Source organism: Plasmodium brasilianum, chromosome 11, assembly GCF_023973825.1.
Source record: "Plasmodium brasilianum strain Bolivian I chromosome 11, whole genome shotgun sequence".
Taxonomy (NCBI): domain Eukaryota; phylum Apicomplexa; class Aconoidasida; order Haemosporida; family Plasmodiidae; genus Plasmodium; species Plasmodium brasilianum.
Window position 1 is genome coordinate 1861138 of NC_090124.1, and position 17169 is coordinate 1878306.

Here is a 17169-nt window from a genome sequence, read left to right on the forward strand (position 1 = left end):
AATAAACATCAAGAAGTGTATTAAGGAAAACTATAAATTTAAAAATTTTAAATAAAAGAAGGAAAAACAGTTTTAAAGCTAAAAACATTTAAGCACCTTCATATTTGTGTTTATAAACGTCTTACGTCATGAAGGAGCACTACATGTATGGATTATGCGATTATACATTTGTATATCTATATATAGATATAGTGCAGCAAAAGCGCTGCGTATAATTATTATTCTATAATGTCAAGAAAAGTAGAAGGTATAGTTCAAAGGATAATATTAAAAAATGATAAAAACGTCGCAGGCATATGTTATATAGATGAATCGTATGCAGCTATATATGTATGTAAATACGTATTCATGTATATTTGTATTTATGTACGTATGAATGCGTAGGTTTAATAAAAGGGTTTAAATGAGAATGAACGAAATTAAACGAAAGGATGTACATTTATACCCACGTTGAACAAATGCCACGTTATTTTAGTTATAATAGATTAGTTTTTTTCTTAAATAAAATCTGCCCATTTTTTATTATTAAATTATTTGACGTTGGTCATTTTTTACGTAATATTAATATATATATATTCTGTAAATTTCATATCAACAAATATATCTACTGATTTTTCTTTTTGTATGAATGATTAAAGGAAAAGAAGCAAATTCATCTTTTTATCACTTTTCATCAACGATTTGGCAAAATAAAAAATAAAAATAAACAAATTATTAATCGTCAACATAAAAATATATATATGTATAATGTGTGCTTTTGTATACGTTTATATACATTAATTAACGAGTATATAAAACTTACAACATTTCGTCAACCGAAAAAGTTTTAGCAAGAAGGGTAATTTAAGGACAACAATGCAAGAAAACACAATAGTTCAATATATTTTAATAAATAAAGAAATTTTAGATAAAAAATGGCCTTTAGGATCTATTATAGCGCAAGCTTGTCATGCATGGTAAGATATGTACAAATGTATAATACATAGCATATATGTTCAAAAAAATAAAAAAATATTCTTATAAGTATCACCTATGTACATTACTGTTTGTAAAAATATTACCAAAGTAACGTAGCATATAGATCATCTGTAGGATATCTCACATGAGTATATGTATATATATATATATATATATATATATATATACGTATATGTACGTTTATTTGTGTATATTTTTGCACATATAAATACATACGCATATTCATACACAGATACATGCATGGCGCTCTTTTTAATAGCATTGCAGTGATAGCTGAGAACATCGACGATCAAATAGTAAAAGAATATATATCGGCGGAAAAAATAAATAACATGCATAAGATTATTTTAAAAGTTGACGACTCGAATGAGCTAAAAAAGTTATCAAGTGTTTTGGATAAAGAATCTTTGAAATATAAAATTTGGATTGAGTATCCAGAAAATGTGTTGTCAGCTGTTGCAATAAAACCATATTATAAGGATACTGTAAAAGATTATTTCAAAAAATATCAATTATTAAGAAAGTTATAAAAAGACGCTACATCCCTTTTATGTGTGTTATACCATATTCTTATTTTTATTTTAACATATAATTAAACTTACAAAATAATGTGCATAAAACTTCTTCCATTAACGAACAGTTTTTAATTTACATTTATTATTATTATTATTATTATTATTTGTTTTTTTTTTTTAATGTTACATGTTGTATATATGTACATATGAATGTTCATATTTACGTATATGTGTTTTAAAAAATTATTATACAAATATAAGAAAAATTTTCCAAACATATAACTATTTGGTACATGTTCTATATTAATGGCTTCTAGTGAAGCCTTAAAATTTACGTCATATAAAAAAATAAAATAAAATAAACTGTTATATATATGATACGAATGCTATAACATAAAAAAGAAAAACTAAAAGGAATATTATATGTAAATAATAATTATATATATGTATATATATACATATATATATATATATATAAAGAATCTTAAATCAACATATAAACTTTTCCTTGTTTGTTCATGTATTGTTGATATATTTTTTCTGCTTTACGATCTTTCTCCACGAATACGTCTAGCTAATTGGATATCTTTTGGCATTATAGTAACTCTCTTGGCATGAATGGCGCATAAGTTCGTATCTTCAAAAAGTCCTACTAAGTACGCTTCTGCTGCTTCCTGTAGTGCCATAACTGCTGATGACTGAAATCTTAAATCAGTTTTATAATCTTGAGCAATTTCTCTTACTAATCTTTGGAATGGCAATTTTCTAATTAATAAGTCCGTAGATTTTTGGTATCTTCTAATTTCTCTTAATGCCACAGTTCCTGGTCTATATCTGTGCGGTTTTTTAATACCTGCCGAAATTGGAGCTGACTTTCTTGCTGCTTTCGAAGCTAACTGCTTTCTTGGGGCTTTACCAGCCGTTGATTTCCTTGCTGTTTGTTTTGTTCGTGCCATTTTTAACGTATTGTTTTAAGCTATATAATATATGTATATATATATATATATATATATACACAGTGTGTGTGTGTATGTGCTATATTTAACAGAAAAAAAATATATCTTTCTTTTTTCTTGTATATATGACAAATGATGTATAAGTATTTTTTATATAAAAAAAAAAAGTATTTTGCAATAGTGTAAAATATATATATATATATATGTTTAACTAATTTTTCACTTTTAATATATCTGCAGGTTTTTTATTTTAAAATTTTTTCTGAAATATTTAAATGCGTTGTGCTTTTTTCTTTTTTTTATATAATTCAAATTATGGTTAAAATAAATTTTGACAAAAAAAAAAAAACATTTTATTTTTTCTGAACTGTTAATGTGAATAGTCGCGAATGTGCATAAAAAAAAAAAATTATGATCATGCATAAAAAAAAATTACTAAAAATGTGGAAAAAAAATGCAATTTTAATGCAAAAGTTATATGTTTATATATAAAAAAAAATATATATATATATATAATAATATCTATATAATATCTATGTATTTGCATATATATATATATTTTTTTTTATGTATGTGCATTATATATTGTAGTTATGACAATTTACTAAATGCACTCAGTATCTTTTGCCTTTTTTTCACCATGTATCTTGAGTAACTTCATGTTAAACATATATATATTTATATATTTAATATATATATATATATAACATATATATATTTTGAATAAATGATTTAAGAGCTCTTACGATATATATATTTATATATTTATGTATGCTTATATATAATGCATACACATTATGAATATATATAGTGCATACATATGTATACATATATTTATATATAAACCATAAAAAATAAGAAAATCGAGTTCACAGAATTTCTTAATTTTATATATATATATATATATATATATAAATGTGCTGATAATGTTTTTTTTGGCACTGCGGGTGCAACATGATTGCACATAGATGCGTTTATTACATTTTGTTTAAAATAAGTTTTAATTAATTTTTTTTTTTTTTTTGCATTTAATCATTGTGTTAAATGATGTATGTTTTAACCTTGTAAAAGTATATATTCAAGCGAAATACATGTATATATTCCTATACATATATAAGTAGCGTAAGTCAGCAGAATTTTTTTATAAAATATCTTAACCCAAATTTGGAATAGAAAAAAAAAAAAAAAAAAAAATTAGAGAAATACGCAAGCGTTATTTTTATATGCAAATATAAACAATATCTCCTTGCATTTTTTTTTATGTTGGTCAAAAATACTAAATGTTATATATGGCATATAAATTAATTATACGTCTTTTACTTTCCCATTAATAAGAAAATATTTAAAGACACCATTACAAAATTACACTAAGAAAAATTACACCGTAATGATTACTATTTTTTATGAGACGGAATTTGTATTCCGCCGTAATAGTTCATTTATTTTTTATATTTTTTTTTTAAAACAGGACCAATGTTTTGGTGATATATTTTAAAAATGTTTTTCTTGCATGTACAAATATGTACATATATATATATATACTTATAATATACGTAGAACATCCGTGCGCAGATAGTATATGTAAATATTCTAGTAATTAAAAGATGAATACTTGATGAACATTATTTCTTACAATATCATATATTTGAACTAAATGAAAAGATCGAAAAAGAGCATTTGAGAAAAAATTCAGTAATATATATATATATATATATATATATATATATATATATATGCATATATGTATATATGTATATATGTACATATAGGTTTGTATGCAAATTTTAATATATGTACTTATGCCAAAATGCTTTTCTGATTTTATGTATTTTAGTTTTCCACATAAAAATTTTTACTGAATTCAAAATAAGCCAGTTAATGGAATTATGTTTTTTCACAAATGTCAGAAGGGGTTTAAAAAAAAAAAAAAAAAAAAAAAAAAGAATTAAATCTATTTTCGTATTATAAAGAAGCATGTTACACTGTTTATATGCTTCTATTCCCTTTTTTTATTTATGTGAGTACATGAACATTTTTGTGTGCGCGAGGATTGAAGTACATGCATATATATATATATATATAGATATACATAACGTTTTGTAAAATGATTGAATGCTTTTTAATTTCAACTTGTGTGTCAATATATCGTATCATTTTACTTTTTCATCTGAATGAGAAAGGTAAACGCAGGTTCATATGTAAGTAGAAGTGAATTAGTGTATTTAAATGAGAAAGCTGCTACAAAATAATTTGCAAAATGAACAGTATTTGTATATATATGTATATGCATATATGTGTACAATTTAACGTTTTTTTAAAAAATGAATTATTATGTTATTAACACATGTGTCCTTATGACGTACAAATGGGAACATATTTTATGCGTACAGTTCGTTTAATACACAAATAAGTTATCTCTATTATAATGATTTAATTCAAACGAGATTTGTTTGAGGGTTTTTTTTTTTTTTTTTTTTTTTTTTTGCCATTATTAAAAACCATAAGTATATGTTAAGTAATTGTTACAAATAATATTACACTTTTTTAAGACTACTGAATATTATAAGAAAGCAGGAAAAGTTTTGGAGTATCCTATTCTGGCAATGTATTTTTCACATAAATGTTGTGTTAATATGGAATAAAAAGTATTATAGCGATCTGCAGTGGCTCATTAATATCTTTGGCTTGCTGTAGCATATTATTATGCAAAAAAAAAAAAAAAAAAAAAAAAAAAAATTAAAAATTAAAAATTAAGAAATAAAAACAAATGTAAAAACAGAGAATAAAAAATAAAAATAATTAATCTCTAATATATATAAATCTAACAAAACAATGAAGTATGCATCGATCCCTGTAGTTCGCCTGTTATGTCTATAGTTTTTTTTTTTTGTCCTGAATTAGCAATAAACCTGATATGTAAGAACATATTCGTATGTGTAGTAAAAGAGCAAACATATGTATATATATGTATGTTATCTTTTGGGGAGATAAATACATTTTCGTTTATAAGAAATTTATAAAAAAATCCTATTTGAAATAAGGTCTAAATAAAAATTATAATGATTCAAAAATTTCAAGGTTTCTTTTACTTTTTTTTTTTTTTTTTTGTTTCTTTATTTAAATATAACTAGGTCAACGTGTTATGAAGCATTTTTTGTGCGGCGTTTAAAATGCAGCAGTTTCTCTGTGTAATATCATAGGGCCATTCATGCAAATGAATATATATATATATATATATATATATATATACATATGCGTTAACAGGTATATAATATAATATGGCTATTGTACTTGTGTTGCAATTCCTATATAAATGCTGTGAATTAATGGAGTGGAAAATTTTATATATAACGTAAATTTACACAAATGAATAATTTACAATTTCATGAAAAGTAAAAATGCATTATAATAAAAATCAGTAGGATGCTATTTAAAACCTAATGTTATTATATACTTTATATAAAAAAAAGAAAAATTCTCAAAAGTTGTAAATATATATTTTATTTGGTATGAAAAATATATACTAGTTAAAAATTAATTGACGTATATTTTTAGTACATAATACATTTCTCCCTTTTAAGTATACATACTAAAGGATACGAAAAACGAAGAAAACGGTATAAACGATGCAAACGGTGTAAACGATGTAAACGGTGTAAACGATGCAAACGGTGTAAACGATGAAAACGATGTAAACGATGAAAACGATGTAAACGATGAAAACGATGTAAACGATGAAAACGATGTAAACGATGAAAACGATGTAAACGATGAAAACGATGTAAACGATGAAAACGATGAAAACGATGTAAACGATGTAAACGATGAAAACGATGAAAACGATGTAAACGATGTAAACGATGCAAACGATGTAAACGATGCAAACGATGTAAACGATGCAAACGATGTAAACGATGAAAACAAAAATAAAAAAAAATGGTTGCAAACTATATTTAAGTTCTAAATGTGACAGTGAAAACAAATATTTCCTTATGTAACAGTTTTCAATATTAACTGCAAAGTACTTAGTAAAATCAAAAATGAACACCAAAAATAATGTTATAGAGGTACGCATATATGCACACATACCTATAATACATGTAAAAAAAAATATATATATATATACATATGTGCATGTAGATAAGTATAAATTTTCTCAACAAAAGAGGAGCATCACTCACTCTAATAAATGGTAGCAAACTAATTGAAACTTCTTTAACGTAATATGTCATTGAGGTGATAATAACTTCGTAAATCAAATGAAGATTTTTTTTTTTTTTTTTTTCCTACGCTCTTTATTCAATATTTTCTTTATTAACTTGTATGTATTTATGTATGTATTTATGTATGTTTTTATGTATCATTCCCTTATAAAAATGATTACTACTTCCTATCATTTGCTGAACACATAAAAACGGATGGGAAAGGCATATAGTATTTGAAAATATATATTTAAAACATATATACTTCAAAAATTAAATTTCATGTAAGTCCTTATTTGACATTACACAGAGAGTCTACAAAATAGTAAAAAATCAGATATCACCATTGTTTACAAAAAATTCAAGTTAATATTTTATCATATGTAGTACCCTCCAATTGTAAGTAAACATTGTTCTGGGTAAAATTAAAAAAAAAAAAAAAAATTATAATATAATATAATATAATATAACATAATATAATGCAGTTTATTACAGTTTAGAAAATATTTAAAATAAGCAAAAGAACCACAAGTAAAAAAAATTTTCACAATAATATTGTGAACATGTACACGTGTACAATACATATGTATATATATTATATTCACTTAATAGTGTTCTACGTTTCAATTAATTTTGCTTAATAAAAAGAAGAAAGAGCTACTGAAAATGTAATGAACTATACATCTTTACTTTTGAAAACTGCCTTTGCAGAATAACTTGCAGGAAGATACTTCTTCTGTTATAATTTTGAAGTGTATAAAAAAATAAACTCAAAACAAGTAAAAATTGGGAATAACTTCATTGAAGAAAGCATTTTCTTAATTTTTTATTTTTTCCTTTTTTTATTTACTTATTTTCTTCTTCTTTTTATTTATTTATTCATTCAGTCATTCTCATATTTTATTTTTCTATATATTTGTTTTCTTATTTTATTCTTCTGTTTATTTATTCATTAATTCTTTCTATTATTTTACTATTCTGTTTATTCATTCAATCGTTCTCTTATTAAATTCTTCTATTATTTTTATTATATTATATTATATTACTTTTTTTTTTTTCTTTTTTTTTTTTTGTCGTTTTGTTTTAAATAACGCCTCTTTGCATATGTTCATATATACTTGCACAAGTCAGAATTATTTGAAATGCTATGTATAACCATTTAAAAGGAAAACAAACATGCATAAATATACATATACATATATATATGTATGTAGGTATGCATATATATATGTGTAGTTCCCCGTACAAAGATAAAGTTTTGCTTATTCACGCCTTCACGTTGATCTAACGTGTACACAATAAGTATATGTTTATAAATACCGTACATATGTATGTAAACATATATACATATATATATGTATATGTAAACCTGTACAATAACCCCTTTTTCTGAGTAGTTAAGTCCAATTATATGACAAATAACAAGGCGTACTATAGCAACTTAAAGCTTGTAGTAAATAAGGGCGAAGAAGAAGAAAAGGAGGAATTGGGGGGAGCGGCAAACAATGTTGTTTATATTGGTAATATAGATAAAAATATAAAAGATGATGATATCTTAAAAATTTTAAAAATTTTTGGAGTTTGTAAATGGAATAGACAAAGGAATCCATCAACAAATGAGTTGATGTCCTTTGGATTTTGTGAATATAATGATCTGTATGAAGTTTATTTATGTATAAATATTTTAAATAATATAAAAGTAGGTAATAAAAATTTAAAAGTTAATTGTAATGATAATTTGAAGAGTAAATTTGAATATATTGTTGACATTTTATATGAAAAAAGAGAAGAATTAAAAGAGGACAAACAGGTGGAGAAGGAAGGACGAGAAGAAAAAGAAAAAGACGAAGAAAGCGAAGAAAGCGAAGAAGACGGAGAAGACGGAGAAGACGAAGAAGACAATAATGCATTACGAAATGAAAAAAAAAAAAAAAAAAATTGAAAAATAAAATATTAAATGATGTAAAAATTAATATGAACCATAAAAAAGTAAATCTTTTAGCACTTATCGAAAGTGTAAATAATGAATATGAAGAAAAGAAAAGAAAAGGAGAAATTGTAGAAAATAATATGATCGAGGAAGAAAAAAATTGTGGTACAATAAATAATGGGGAAGAAAATGATAAAGAAGGTAGTACCAATCAAGACAATCCCAACATTTTTAATGATATAAATATAAAAAATGATAATACGAATTTTATGAACAACAGGTTGCACATAAATAAAGAGGATGATAAGAACAATATTAAGGGGAAAACAAATTCTCATCCATTTTTATATAACAATGAAAACAATGATCATGATCAGATAAATGAACATGAAGGTCTAAAGGAAAACGGCTCTTCGCCATGTATTAGTGCAAGATGTAACAATGTAAGTAGAGAATGTATAGAAGAGACAAAATATTTAAGCAAAGATTATAAAGTACATTGGAGAGAGAAAGAAAGAAAACAAAAAATAGAAAACAAAGAAAAAGATTTAGAAAAAGATTTTTATAAAAGGGAAAAAGAATGGTTAGAATTAGAAGAACAAATTAAAAAAGATACATACAGAGAATGGAATAAATTCATGCAAGTAAAAAAAAAAGATATTGCTAAACTTATAGAATTAGATTTAAAAGGAGAAAGTGATAATTCTTCTATTTCTAATTCTAAAAAAAGAGAAATTAGAAAGTCGAAAAGGGAAAAGGAAAAAGAGTTAGATGAACTGGATCGGTTAAATGAGTTAAAAGAAATTGATGAAATGAAAAGAAAAGAAGAGTTACATCACTACTGGGAGATACAAAAAGGAGTAGAAGAAGGACAACTGAAAAAAATAAAGGAAAATGAGCAGGTTAAAGAAAGGGAAGAAGAAAGAGAGCAACAGGAAGAGGAAGAAAAAGAGAAAGAGAAGGCGAAGGAGAAGGAGAAAGAGGAACAACAAGCAAACGTGGATCAAGAAATTAAACACAATAAAGACAATCTCGCTACAATTCAGAGTAAATTGAAGAAGGGTAGCATCCTTATGAATGCGCTTTCATATGTTTTGGATCATGGTAGTGGAAAAGTAGAAGAACAAAACGGCACAGTGACCAACGATGATAAAAAAAAAAAAAAAGATAAGCATTCCGATGAGAAGAATGAGGAGTGCATGGATAAAGAGCCCAGTGAGTACAGAGGTGAAACTGTTCAGTGCATGCCAAAAATGATGGGTGAAGACAACACGATAAGGGAAAATAATAATAGCGGAAGGAATAGCAGCGATAGAAGCAGCAACATGAGTAGCAATTTAAGCGGCAATAGTGCACGCGAGGAGGTCCAAAAAAAAAGTAAGGAAAATGAGGGAAGCACAAACAAAAGAAAAATTGTAAGTTTGGAGCATATAAATATAAAAGTAAATGATAAAAAAAAAAAAAAAAAGGTAACTGAGTTAGAACATTCAAGTAAAATTAATAACACGCAATTATTGAATATATTTGATACAAATGTTGAAGATGAACTGTATACAAAAAAACATCAACCGTTATCTAAGTTAGACAAACATTTAGATAAGAAAAATCAAGAAGAAGAAAGAGTTAAGACATTTGAAATTATTGAAAATTCTAAAAAAATATTAGACAAGGTACCTTCAACTGAAGAGGAGATTTTTAATTTCCCTATTCAATGGAATGTATTAAATTTAAAAGATAATATTAGTACTAAATTAAAACCATGGATTTATAAAAAAATTACAGAGTATATAGGAACAGATGAAAAAGAAATCATTGAGGAAATTAGTAATTATTTTGTTGAGCAAATTTTAAAAGAAACCGCACCAAAGGATATGGTAGTTGAGGCAGAAAAATTTCTAGATTCAGATGGAAAAAAATTTATTCTGAACATGTACAGACTTATCATATTTGAGCAACTTAAAATAGCAGATAACCTGTAGGAGAGAAGTGGAAAGTGGGAAGTGAGAAGTAGCCTATGGATGGGATAAAATATAATAATAATAAATTAAAAACAGCTGTTATAAAAAAAAAAAAAGTGCTTCACGCTTATAATTTGTTTCCCGTTAAGGTTATTTATTTATATATTTTACTATTCATTTATTATTTTTTTTTTTTTCAGTTAATTGTGAGGCTGTGTAAGTACCTGCCTATTTATGCATTTTTGCTATTTCATTTAATTTTAATAAATGGCACTATTTTTTATTTACTTATTTATTTCAGTTTTAATTTCAGTTTCAATTTAAGTTTCATTTTCATTTTTTTTTTTTTTTTTGCCTGTTTTACTTTTAGTATTTTTTCTTTATGTTTTTTTGCGTTGCTTACTCGCTTACTTCGTTCTCTTAATATTTTCTCTGCTTTCCTTTTTCTTTTTCTTGTTACTTCATTTTCTTTTTCTTTTTTTTTTTTATGTCATTATTTTACTAAATTATATATATATATATATATTATATATATGTATTTACATAATGGTACAGGTGTAATATATAGCAAAATACTTAAATATGTGCATAATGTTATACAAGTAGGTATGAATAAATATATACGTATACATATAACATACACACGTTTTTATATTATACCTCAATTCAGGTCTTAAATTAAATAAACATAATTATCATAGTATGGAAATTTACTATACAACTTCTAATTAAATATTTTTTTTTATATCCTTTTTTAAAATAAATATTTTAATAATCTTCAGCATTCAGTAGATTTGTTTCATCTTGTAATTCCCATTTTTTGTTATTTTGCTGGAAAAAAATAAAAATAAAATAAAAAAAAATAGATCGCATTTTTTTATTTTTGAATGTTAACTGATAAAAAATTTCAGCTTTCTTATCTGCAGCCATGATTAACTTCTTGAAGTTGGCAAAATAACAAGGTTACTGATCAGGGTTACTGATGACGCATATTTATAATAAATCATGCTAACATAGTGTGCGCCTCTTACAAGTACATATATTATATATATAAATACATATATTAGTAGAAATTTGCGCATTTATACATACTGACGTTTTGATAAATACGTAAATTTGCGAAGATGAACGTAAAGCATTTTAACGAATAAATAAATCAGGCAAAGAAACGAAGCTATCAAAACGAGCAAAAATAAAATAAGGTAAACAATTTCTCGTGGCTAAATAAATAACAGCAGTTACGACAACAACAGAAAAAAAAAAAAAAAAAAATATAAAAATAATTTTTTAAATTAAGCATGTATGCATATTGTCAGTAAATTTTTTCAGTGAACAAAAAATATTTCCAATGAAATGTTGGAAGGAATAGCAGTATTAAGGAATGCAGCACTGTGTTAGTGCGTACATAATACGTATAATGCTTACGTGAATACGTACATATATATATACATATATGTATAAGTACACGCATATATTCATAAGAGCATAACGTTTACGCTAATTATGAATGCCAGTTCATATTTTTACGTACCAAATCCTTGGAATTTTTCGCATTTTCCTTAAAAAATTGTATACTCGCATGTATATATAAATGTATGCATACATATATATGCGCACATATATGTATACCTTTTGCGTGCTCCTTTTAAGCGGTATTTGTGAATATACTGCTGAAAACATGCCATAAAAAAAGTTAATACAATGAACACTAAAAATGTAACGAGAGAAGAGAAAAAGAAGGAAAAGGAGTTAAATGAGGCAAGGAAAGCTGGTAAGGAATATATTAAATCTAATAGGAAAACAAACGAATATAGCACATGCCAAAGTGAATAGGTTTGCCTATTACAAGCACACGTATATTAATATATAACAGTTAAACTACATAAATGCGAAATTGAAGAATGCTCGCATTATGAGAATAACGACTAAAATTCCTTTTTTTAATAGGCAAAGTAGAAGCCCTGAAAGATGAAGAAGGAAATGATATTAACCCTCATATGCCCCAGTACATTATTAAAGCCCCTTGGTACTTAAATCAGACAAAACCAGGTTAAAAATATGCTACAGGGTAAAAAAAAGGGAAAATAAAAAAAAATAAAAAAAAATAAAAGCACAAGCGCAAAATAGCAGAGAATTTCAACAAAAATAAAATAAAAGCAAAAGAGCAAAATAGCAGAGAATTTCAACAAAAATAAAATAAAAGCAAAAGAGCAAAATAGCAGAGAATTTCAACTAAAATAAAATAAAATCAAAAGAGCAAATTGCCTGGAAAATAAAGTGTAACTTACCATGACCTAACGTAACTTAACACAGTAGCAGACTATGTGTTCATTTTTTTCGCTTTTGACAAAATTTATGTGAATGAGCGCGTGGTCGCTTCTCAGCTGTGTATGTGTACCTGACCTACATCTCTTACATGCACGATGAAGAATAAATTTACTTTGTTAATGTGCTTTTTTTAGTTAATGAGATTTTTTGAGTTAATGTGCTATTTTTAGTTAATGAGATTTTTTGAGTTAATGAGATTTTTTGAGTTAATGTGCTTTTTTGCGTTAATTGTGCGTTGTTTTCAACTCTGAATGCCTTTAATTTACATTAACAGGGCTGAAGCATCAAAGATATAAAGGATCAGATAAGGTTAAAATCGAAGAAGAAAGAAATAAGAAAATTTATATAAAGAACAAAAAAAATGTACAAAATTTTTGCAAAAATTGTGGTAGTGCTGCACACAAAGAAAAATATTGTTTAGAAAGGACACGAAAAAAAAAAATACAATTTATGAACAAAGAAAACGATGATGATTATCTTTGCGTCACTCAAGATTTGGGGTATGATGGAAATAGGGATAGATGGGTAGGGTATAATGCAAATAATTTTGAACATATATATAGGGAATATGGGAAAATAGTTGAGGAAAAAAAAAAAAGAAAAGCAGAGGAGTTAAAAAAAAAATACGAAAAAAAAAAATCAAAAAAGAAAAGAAGTAAATTAGGCGAAGAAAAAGAAGAGGAAGGAGAAGAGAAAGAAGGAAAGGAAGGGGAAAATAACGATAATAAAAATGATGACCAGTCAAGTAGCGAAAGTGATGAAAATGTAGAGGAAGAAGAAGAGGAACACACACAACTACTATCACAGCAGGATGAGGAAGATAGGTTAAAAGAGGATGATTGTACTAAGAAAAATAAGTCATCAATTAATGCTGTGAAAAAAAATGAGAGTAAGAGTCGTAATGTAGCAAGAAATTTAAGAATAAGAGAAGATACAGCTAAATATTTGTATAATTTAAGTTTAAATTCTGCTTTTTATGACCCTAAGAGTAGAAGTATGAGAGAAGATCCATTCGCAAACATACGTAAAAATTTAACTGAAGATGATAATTATTATAAAGGAGAGAATTATTATAATAATACAGATGATGCAATTGAATCGAAAAAATTAGAAATATTTGCATGGGAAACTTATAAAAGAGGTGAAAATGTTCATTTTAATGCTCAGCCAACTCAACTCGAATTAATGTATAAAGAATATTTAGAAAAAAAAAAAAAACTTATAAAAAAAAAACAAGAAGATATATTAAAAACGTACAAGTGCGAAAATTTATCGAAAGAAACAAAAAATGAAGAAGAGCTTGTTCATTCAGAAATTTACACCGAATATAAACCCATAGATCAAATAGACACAAAGAAAAAAAAAATTAAAGTCTTAAGTAAATATGAAGAAGACATATATGCATTTGATCACACTTCCATTTTTGGTAGCTACTATGACAGGGACAAAAAAAAATGGGGATACAAATGTTGTCTAAGTACGAATAAATTTGAAAAGTGCATTCATATGTAATTCTTCAAAATGCCTTAACTGTGCAGGGAAATAAAATGAAATAAAATAAAATAAAATAAAGTGAAATAAAGTGAAATAAAATAAAACAATGTGAAATAAAATAAAATAAAGTGAAATAAAATAAAATAAAATAAAGTGAAATAAAATAAAATATTAAAGAAATAGGGAAAGAATGTGTCCATTGGGCATACGGACAAACAGTGAATGTACCATATTGCAGATTTCTTAAAGTTTAAGTTTGTTAAAGCGTTTTTTTTTGGTTATCGTAAAGTTACCTTTTTTTTGATTATCACTGAACGGATATTTATATTATTTTAATATGCAATATTAAGTCGCTTTTTTTTTTTTTTTTAATATTAACAGGCAATTTTTTTTTTAATATTAGCAAGCAATCTTTTTTTTTTAATATTAACAGGAAATTTTTTTTTTTTAATATTAATAGGTAATTTTTTTTTTTAATATTAACAGCTACATTTTTATTGTTTTTTTTTTTATTTTTTCAAATATTAGCTAGCTATTTATTTTAATATGAAGTATTAAGCAGCTATATTTTTATTTTTATTTTCTTTTTCTTTTTCTTTTTCTTTTTTTTCTTTTTCTTTTTTTTCTTTTTTTTGGTATCAATCACTATTTCCGTATGTTTTATTTGCATCCTGTTATTTTATCTTTTAAACGGTTAAAATATAACCACTTTAATTATATAGTATTTTTATATACACATAAGCCTATTTACACACTGCACATTGTGTCCACCTTTGCACGGGGATATACAATTTATTTACCATAGTTTAAAATAAGTACTGAACATTTTTGTCAAATAGTTTGAACATCTTCATTAGCGCATTCCTTTTTTACCTCATTGTTTTGAGTAAAATCCGTGTGCCCTTATTTACATTGCTGCAAATGTGGGACTGTAGCGAAGGAAGTCCTTAAGTTTTATCATCGCACAAAAACAACAAAAAAAAAAAAAATACGTAAATAAATATACACATATATATAAGGCTATTTGTCCATATGTGCGCAATGCTGTGGGCACGGATCTCCCTCCGCCTCCAAATTTTTCGAAAACGTTAAGAACTAGTTCATGTTTGTCGATTGCTAATTAGGGGATGGTTTGACGGCATAGCCATAAAGGCATTCTCTCCTTTGTTTCTACAAATTTTAAAGGTGTTCCAATTTTCTTTTTCTCTTCTTTTAATTAATTTTTGCTTTCTTCTATTTTCTTCATCCATTGCATATATGAGCATTCTTCTATATATTTCTGCTCGGACTAACCTAGTCCTTTTTCTAGTATACTGTGCATATACACCACCAAAAATATAAGAGGATAAATTACTTTCAATTCTCCTTTTCATATATTTTTTTTTTAATTTAGCTAATCGTCTTCTAATTTTAGGTTCGAGGGATCTAATACCTGGTTTATGTTGCCCCCTTGGCCTTTCATACTTCCCTCTGAAGTTGTACTGCCACATATATCGGTAATCTCTTGTGATAGGTTTATTAATTTGATAAAATTTTTTCATATTTTCTTCCTTTAAATTGTATAAACTCTTTACAACTTTGACGTATAAAATTCTAGGTGAGTAAAACGGTATCAGCTGTTCTATTCCTACACCATCAAATATGTTCTTAACAATGAAAGATGAGTCTAACCTTTTTTTTCTTATTTCCACGCAGTATCCTGCACACACAAAAAAAAAAAAAAAAAAAAAGAAGAAAAATAAATAAAATAAAAATGAAAAACTAAAAATGAAGTAAAACGAAATAAAACTAAAAATGAAATATAAACAAAATAAAAATATAAACAAAAAAAAAATATAAACAAAATAAAAATAAAAAAGAAACATTATCGTAATAGAGAGGGTATAATTTCAACACTATTTAATTCTGCACACATCGTAGAATTATACATATATAATCACTTATGTGTGTGCAAAGAATAAAAAAACCTTGAAAAATTGCAAAGGTCTGTTGTGATCTGGATAATTCATACTTCACCTCTATTAGGTCCCCTGCATGTATATGGGGCATTTTAAAATTTCTTAACTTGTTCATTTTTTTCATTTCTACTAAGTGTAAATTGTGCATTAATTGTCTACTATAAAAATCATGCATATAGTTTTTATAATATGGTATAGTTTTTTTTTTTTCATCATCCCTTTTTTTTTTCGTTATATTCTCTTCTTCTTTATCAATACAGTCTATGTTAGGCCAATATTTTGAAGTTTTTTCATTTTTTATATTATAGCACTTATACTTGCTTAGACTCGTTATGACTTTCGTTCTGATGTATCTTTTTATCTACAAAAAAGGGACGAAATGAATGGGTTTACAAAATGAATGGGTTTACAGAATGAATGGGTTTACAAAATGAATGGGGATACAAAATGAATGGGGATACAAAATGAATGGGGATACAAAATGAATGGGGATAAAAAATGAGAAAAAAAAAAAAAGAGTGGGTGAATAAGTATTTAACACTTGTGCAATTATTATTCTGTTCCTCTTTGCAGGATTAAAATAAAAAAGGAATATAATAATACCATTATTTATTCCTTTGTTGATTGGTAACATTCGTTCTTGTAACAGCTTGACATTGTGTTAACCTATCTTGCTTTCAGTCTTTCAATATTTGAAAAAAAAAAAATCCGAAGAATGGATAATAATAATATTAATAATATTACATATAATGGCGGCGTGGCTTTTAAATACGTGTTTTTTTGGCAAGCAGGGTTAGCCGTATGTTATGCTCTGCGTTTTTAGGTATTTAAATGAGAAAAACAAATTTTT

General features: G+C 25.6%; 7 protein-coding genes across 7 annotated transcripts; 5 read left to right on the forward strand and 2 right to left on the reverse strand.

Annotated features, from left to right (window-relative positions):
• Positions 1 to 855: 855 nt before the first annotated feature.
• MKS88_003858 (peptidyl-tRNA hydrolase PTRHD1) lies at positions 856 to 1508 on the forward strand (the record flags this gene model as incomplete). Its single annotated transcript, XM_067216988.1, has 2 exons — positions 856 to 956; positions 1238 to 1508. 2 exons carry the CDS (start codon positions 856 to 858, stop codon positions 1506 to 1508), a joined length of 372 nt encoding a protein of 123 aa, XP_067072667.1.
• Positions 1509 to 2038: 530 nt separating this feature from the next.
• On the reverse strand, positions 2039 to 2449 carry MKS88_003859 (histone H3; the record flags this gene model as incomplete). The annotated part of the gene is made up of 1 exon (XM_067216989.1): positions 2039 to 2449. One exon carries the CDS (start codon positions 2447 to 2449, stop codon positions 2039 to 2041), a length of 411 nt encoding a protein of 136 aa, XP_067072668.1.
• Positions 2450 to 5508: 3059 nt separating this feature from the next.
• Positions 5509 to 6413, forward strand: MKS88_003860 (uncharacterized protein; the record flags this gene model as incomplete). The annotated part of the gene is made up of 2 exons (XM_067216990.1): positions 5509 to 5527; positions 6031 to 6413. The coding sequence occupies 2 exons, from the start codon at positions 5509 to 5511 to the stop codon at positions 6411 to 6413; spliced, it is 402 nt and encodes a 133-aa protein (XP_067072669.1).
• A 1649-nt stretch (positions 6414 to 8062) lies between these two features.
• On the forward strand, positions 8063 to 8593 carry MKS88_003861 (uncharacterized protein; the record flags this gene model as incomplete). The annotated part of the gene is made up of 1 exon (XM_067216991.1): positions 8063 to 8593. One exon carries the CDS (start codon positions 8063 to 8065, stop codon positions 8591 to 8593), a length of 531 nt encoding a protein of 176 aa, XP_067072670.1.
• Positions 8594 to 8625: 32 nt separating this feature from the next.
• MKS88_003862 (uncharacterized protein) lies at positions 8626 to 10560 on the forward strand (the record flags this gene model as incomplete). The annotated part of the gene is made up of 1 exon (XM_067216992.1): positions 8626 to 10560. One exon carries the CDS (start codon positions 8626 to 8628, stop codon positions 10558 to 10560), a length of 1935 nt encoding a protein of 644 aa, XP_067072671.1.
• Positions 10561 to 12240: 1680 nt separating this feature from the next.
• On the forward strand, positions 12241 to 14379 carry MKS88_003863 (pre-mRNA-splicing factor SLU7; the record flags this gene model as incomplete). Its single annotated transcript, XM_067216993.1, has 3 exons — positions 12241 to 12310; positions 12487 to 12588; positions 13142 to 14379. 3 exons carry the CDS (start codon positions 12241 to 12243, stop codon positions 14377 to 14379), a joined length of 1410 nt encoding a protein of 469 aa, XP_067072672.1.
• Positions 14380 to 15461: 1082 nt separating this feature from the next.
• On the reverse strand, positions 15462 to 16925 carry MKS88_003864 (ribosomal protein L19; the record flags this gene model as incomplete). Its single annotated transcript, XM_067216994.1, has 3 exons — positions 15462 to 16060; positions 16329 to 16680; positions 16923 to 16925. The coding sequence occupies 3 exons, from the start codon at positions 16923 to 16925 to the stop codon at positions 15462 to 15464; spliced, it is 954 nt and encodes a 317-aa protein (XP_067072673.1).
• Positions 16926 to 17169: the final 244 nt, after the last annotated feature.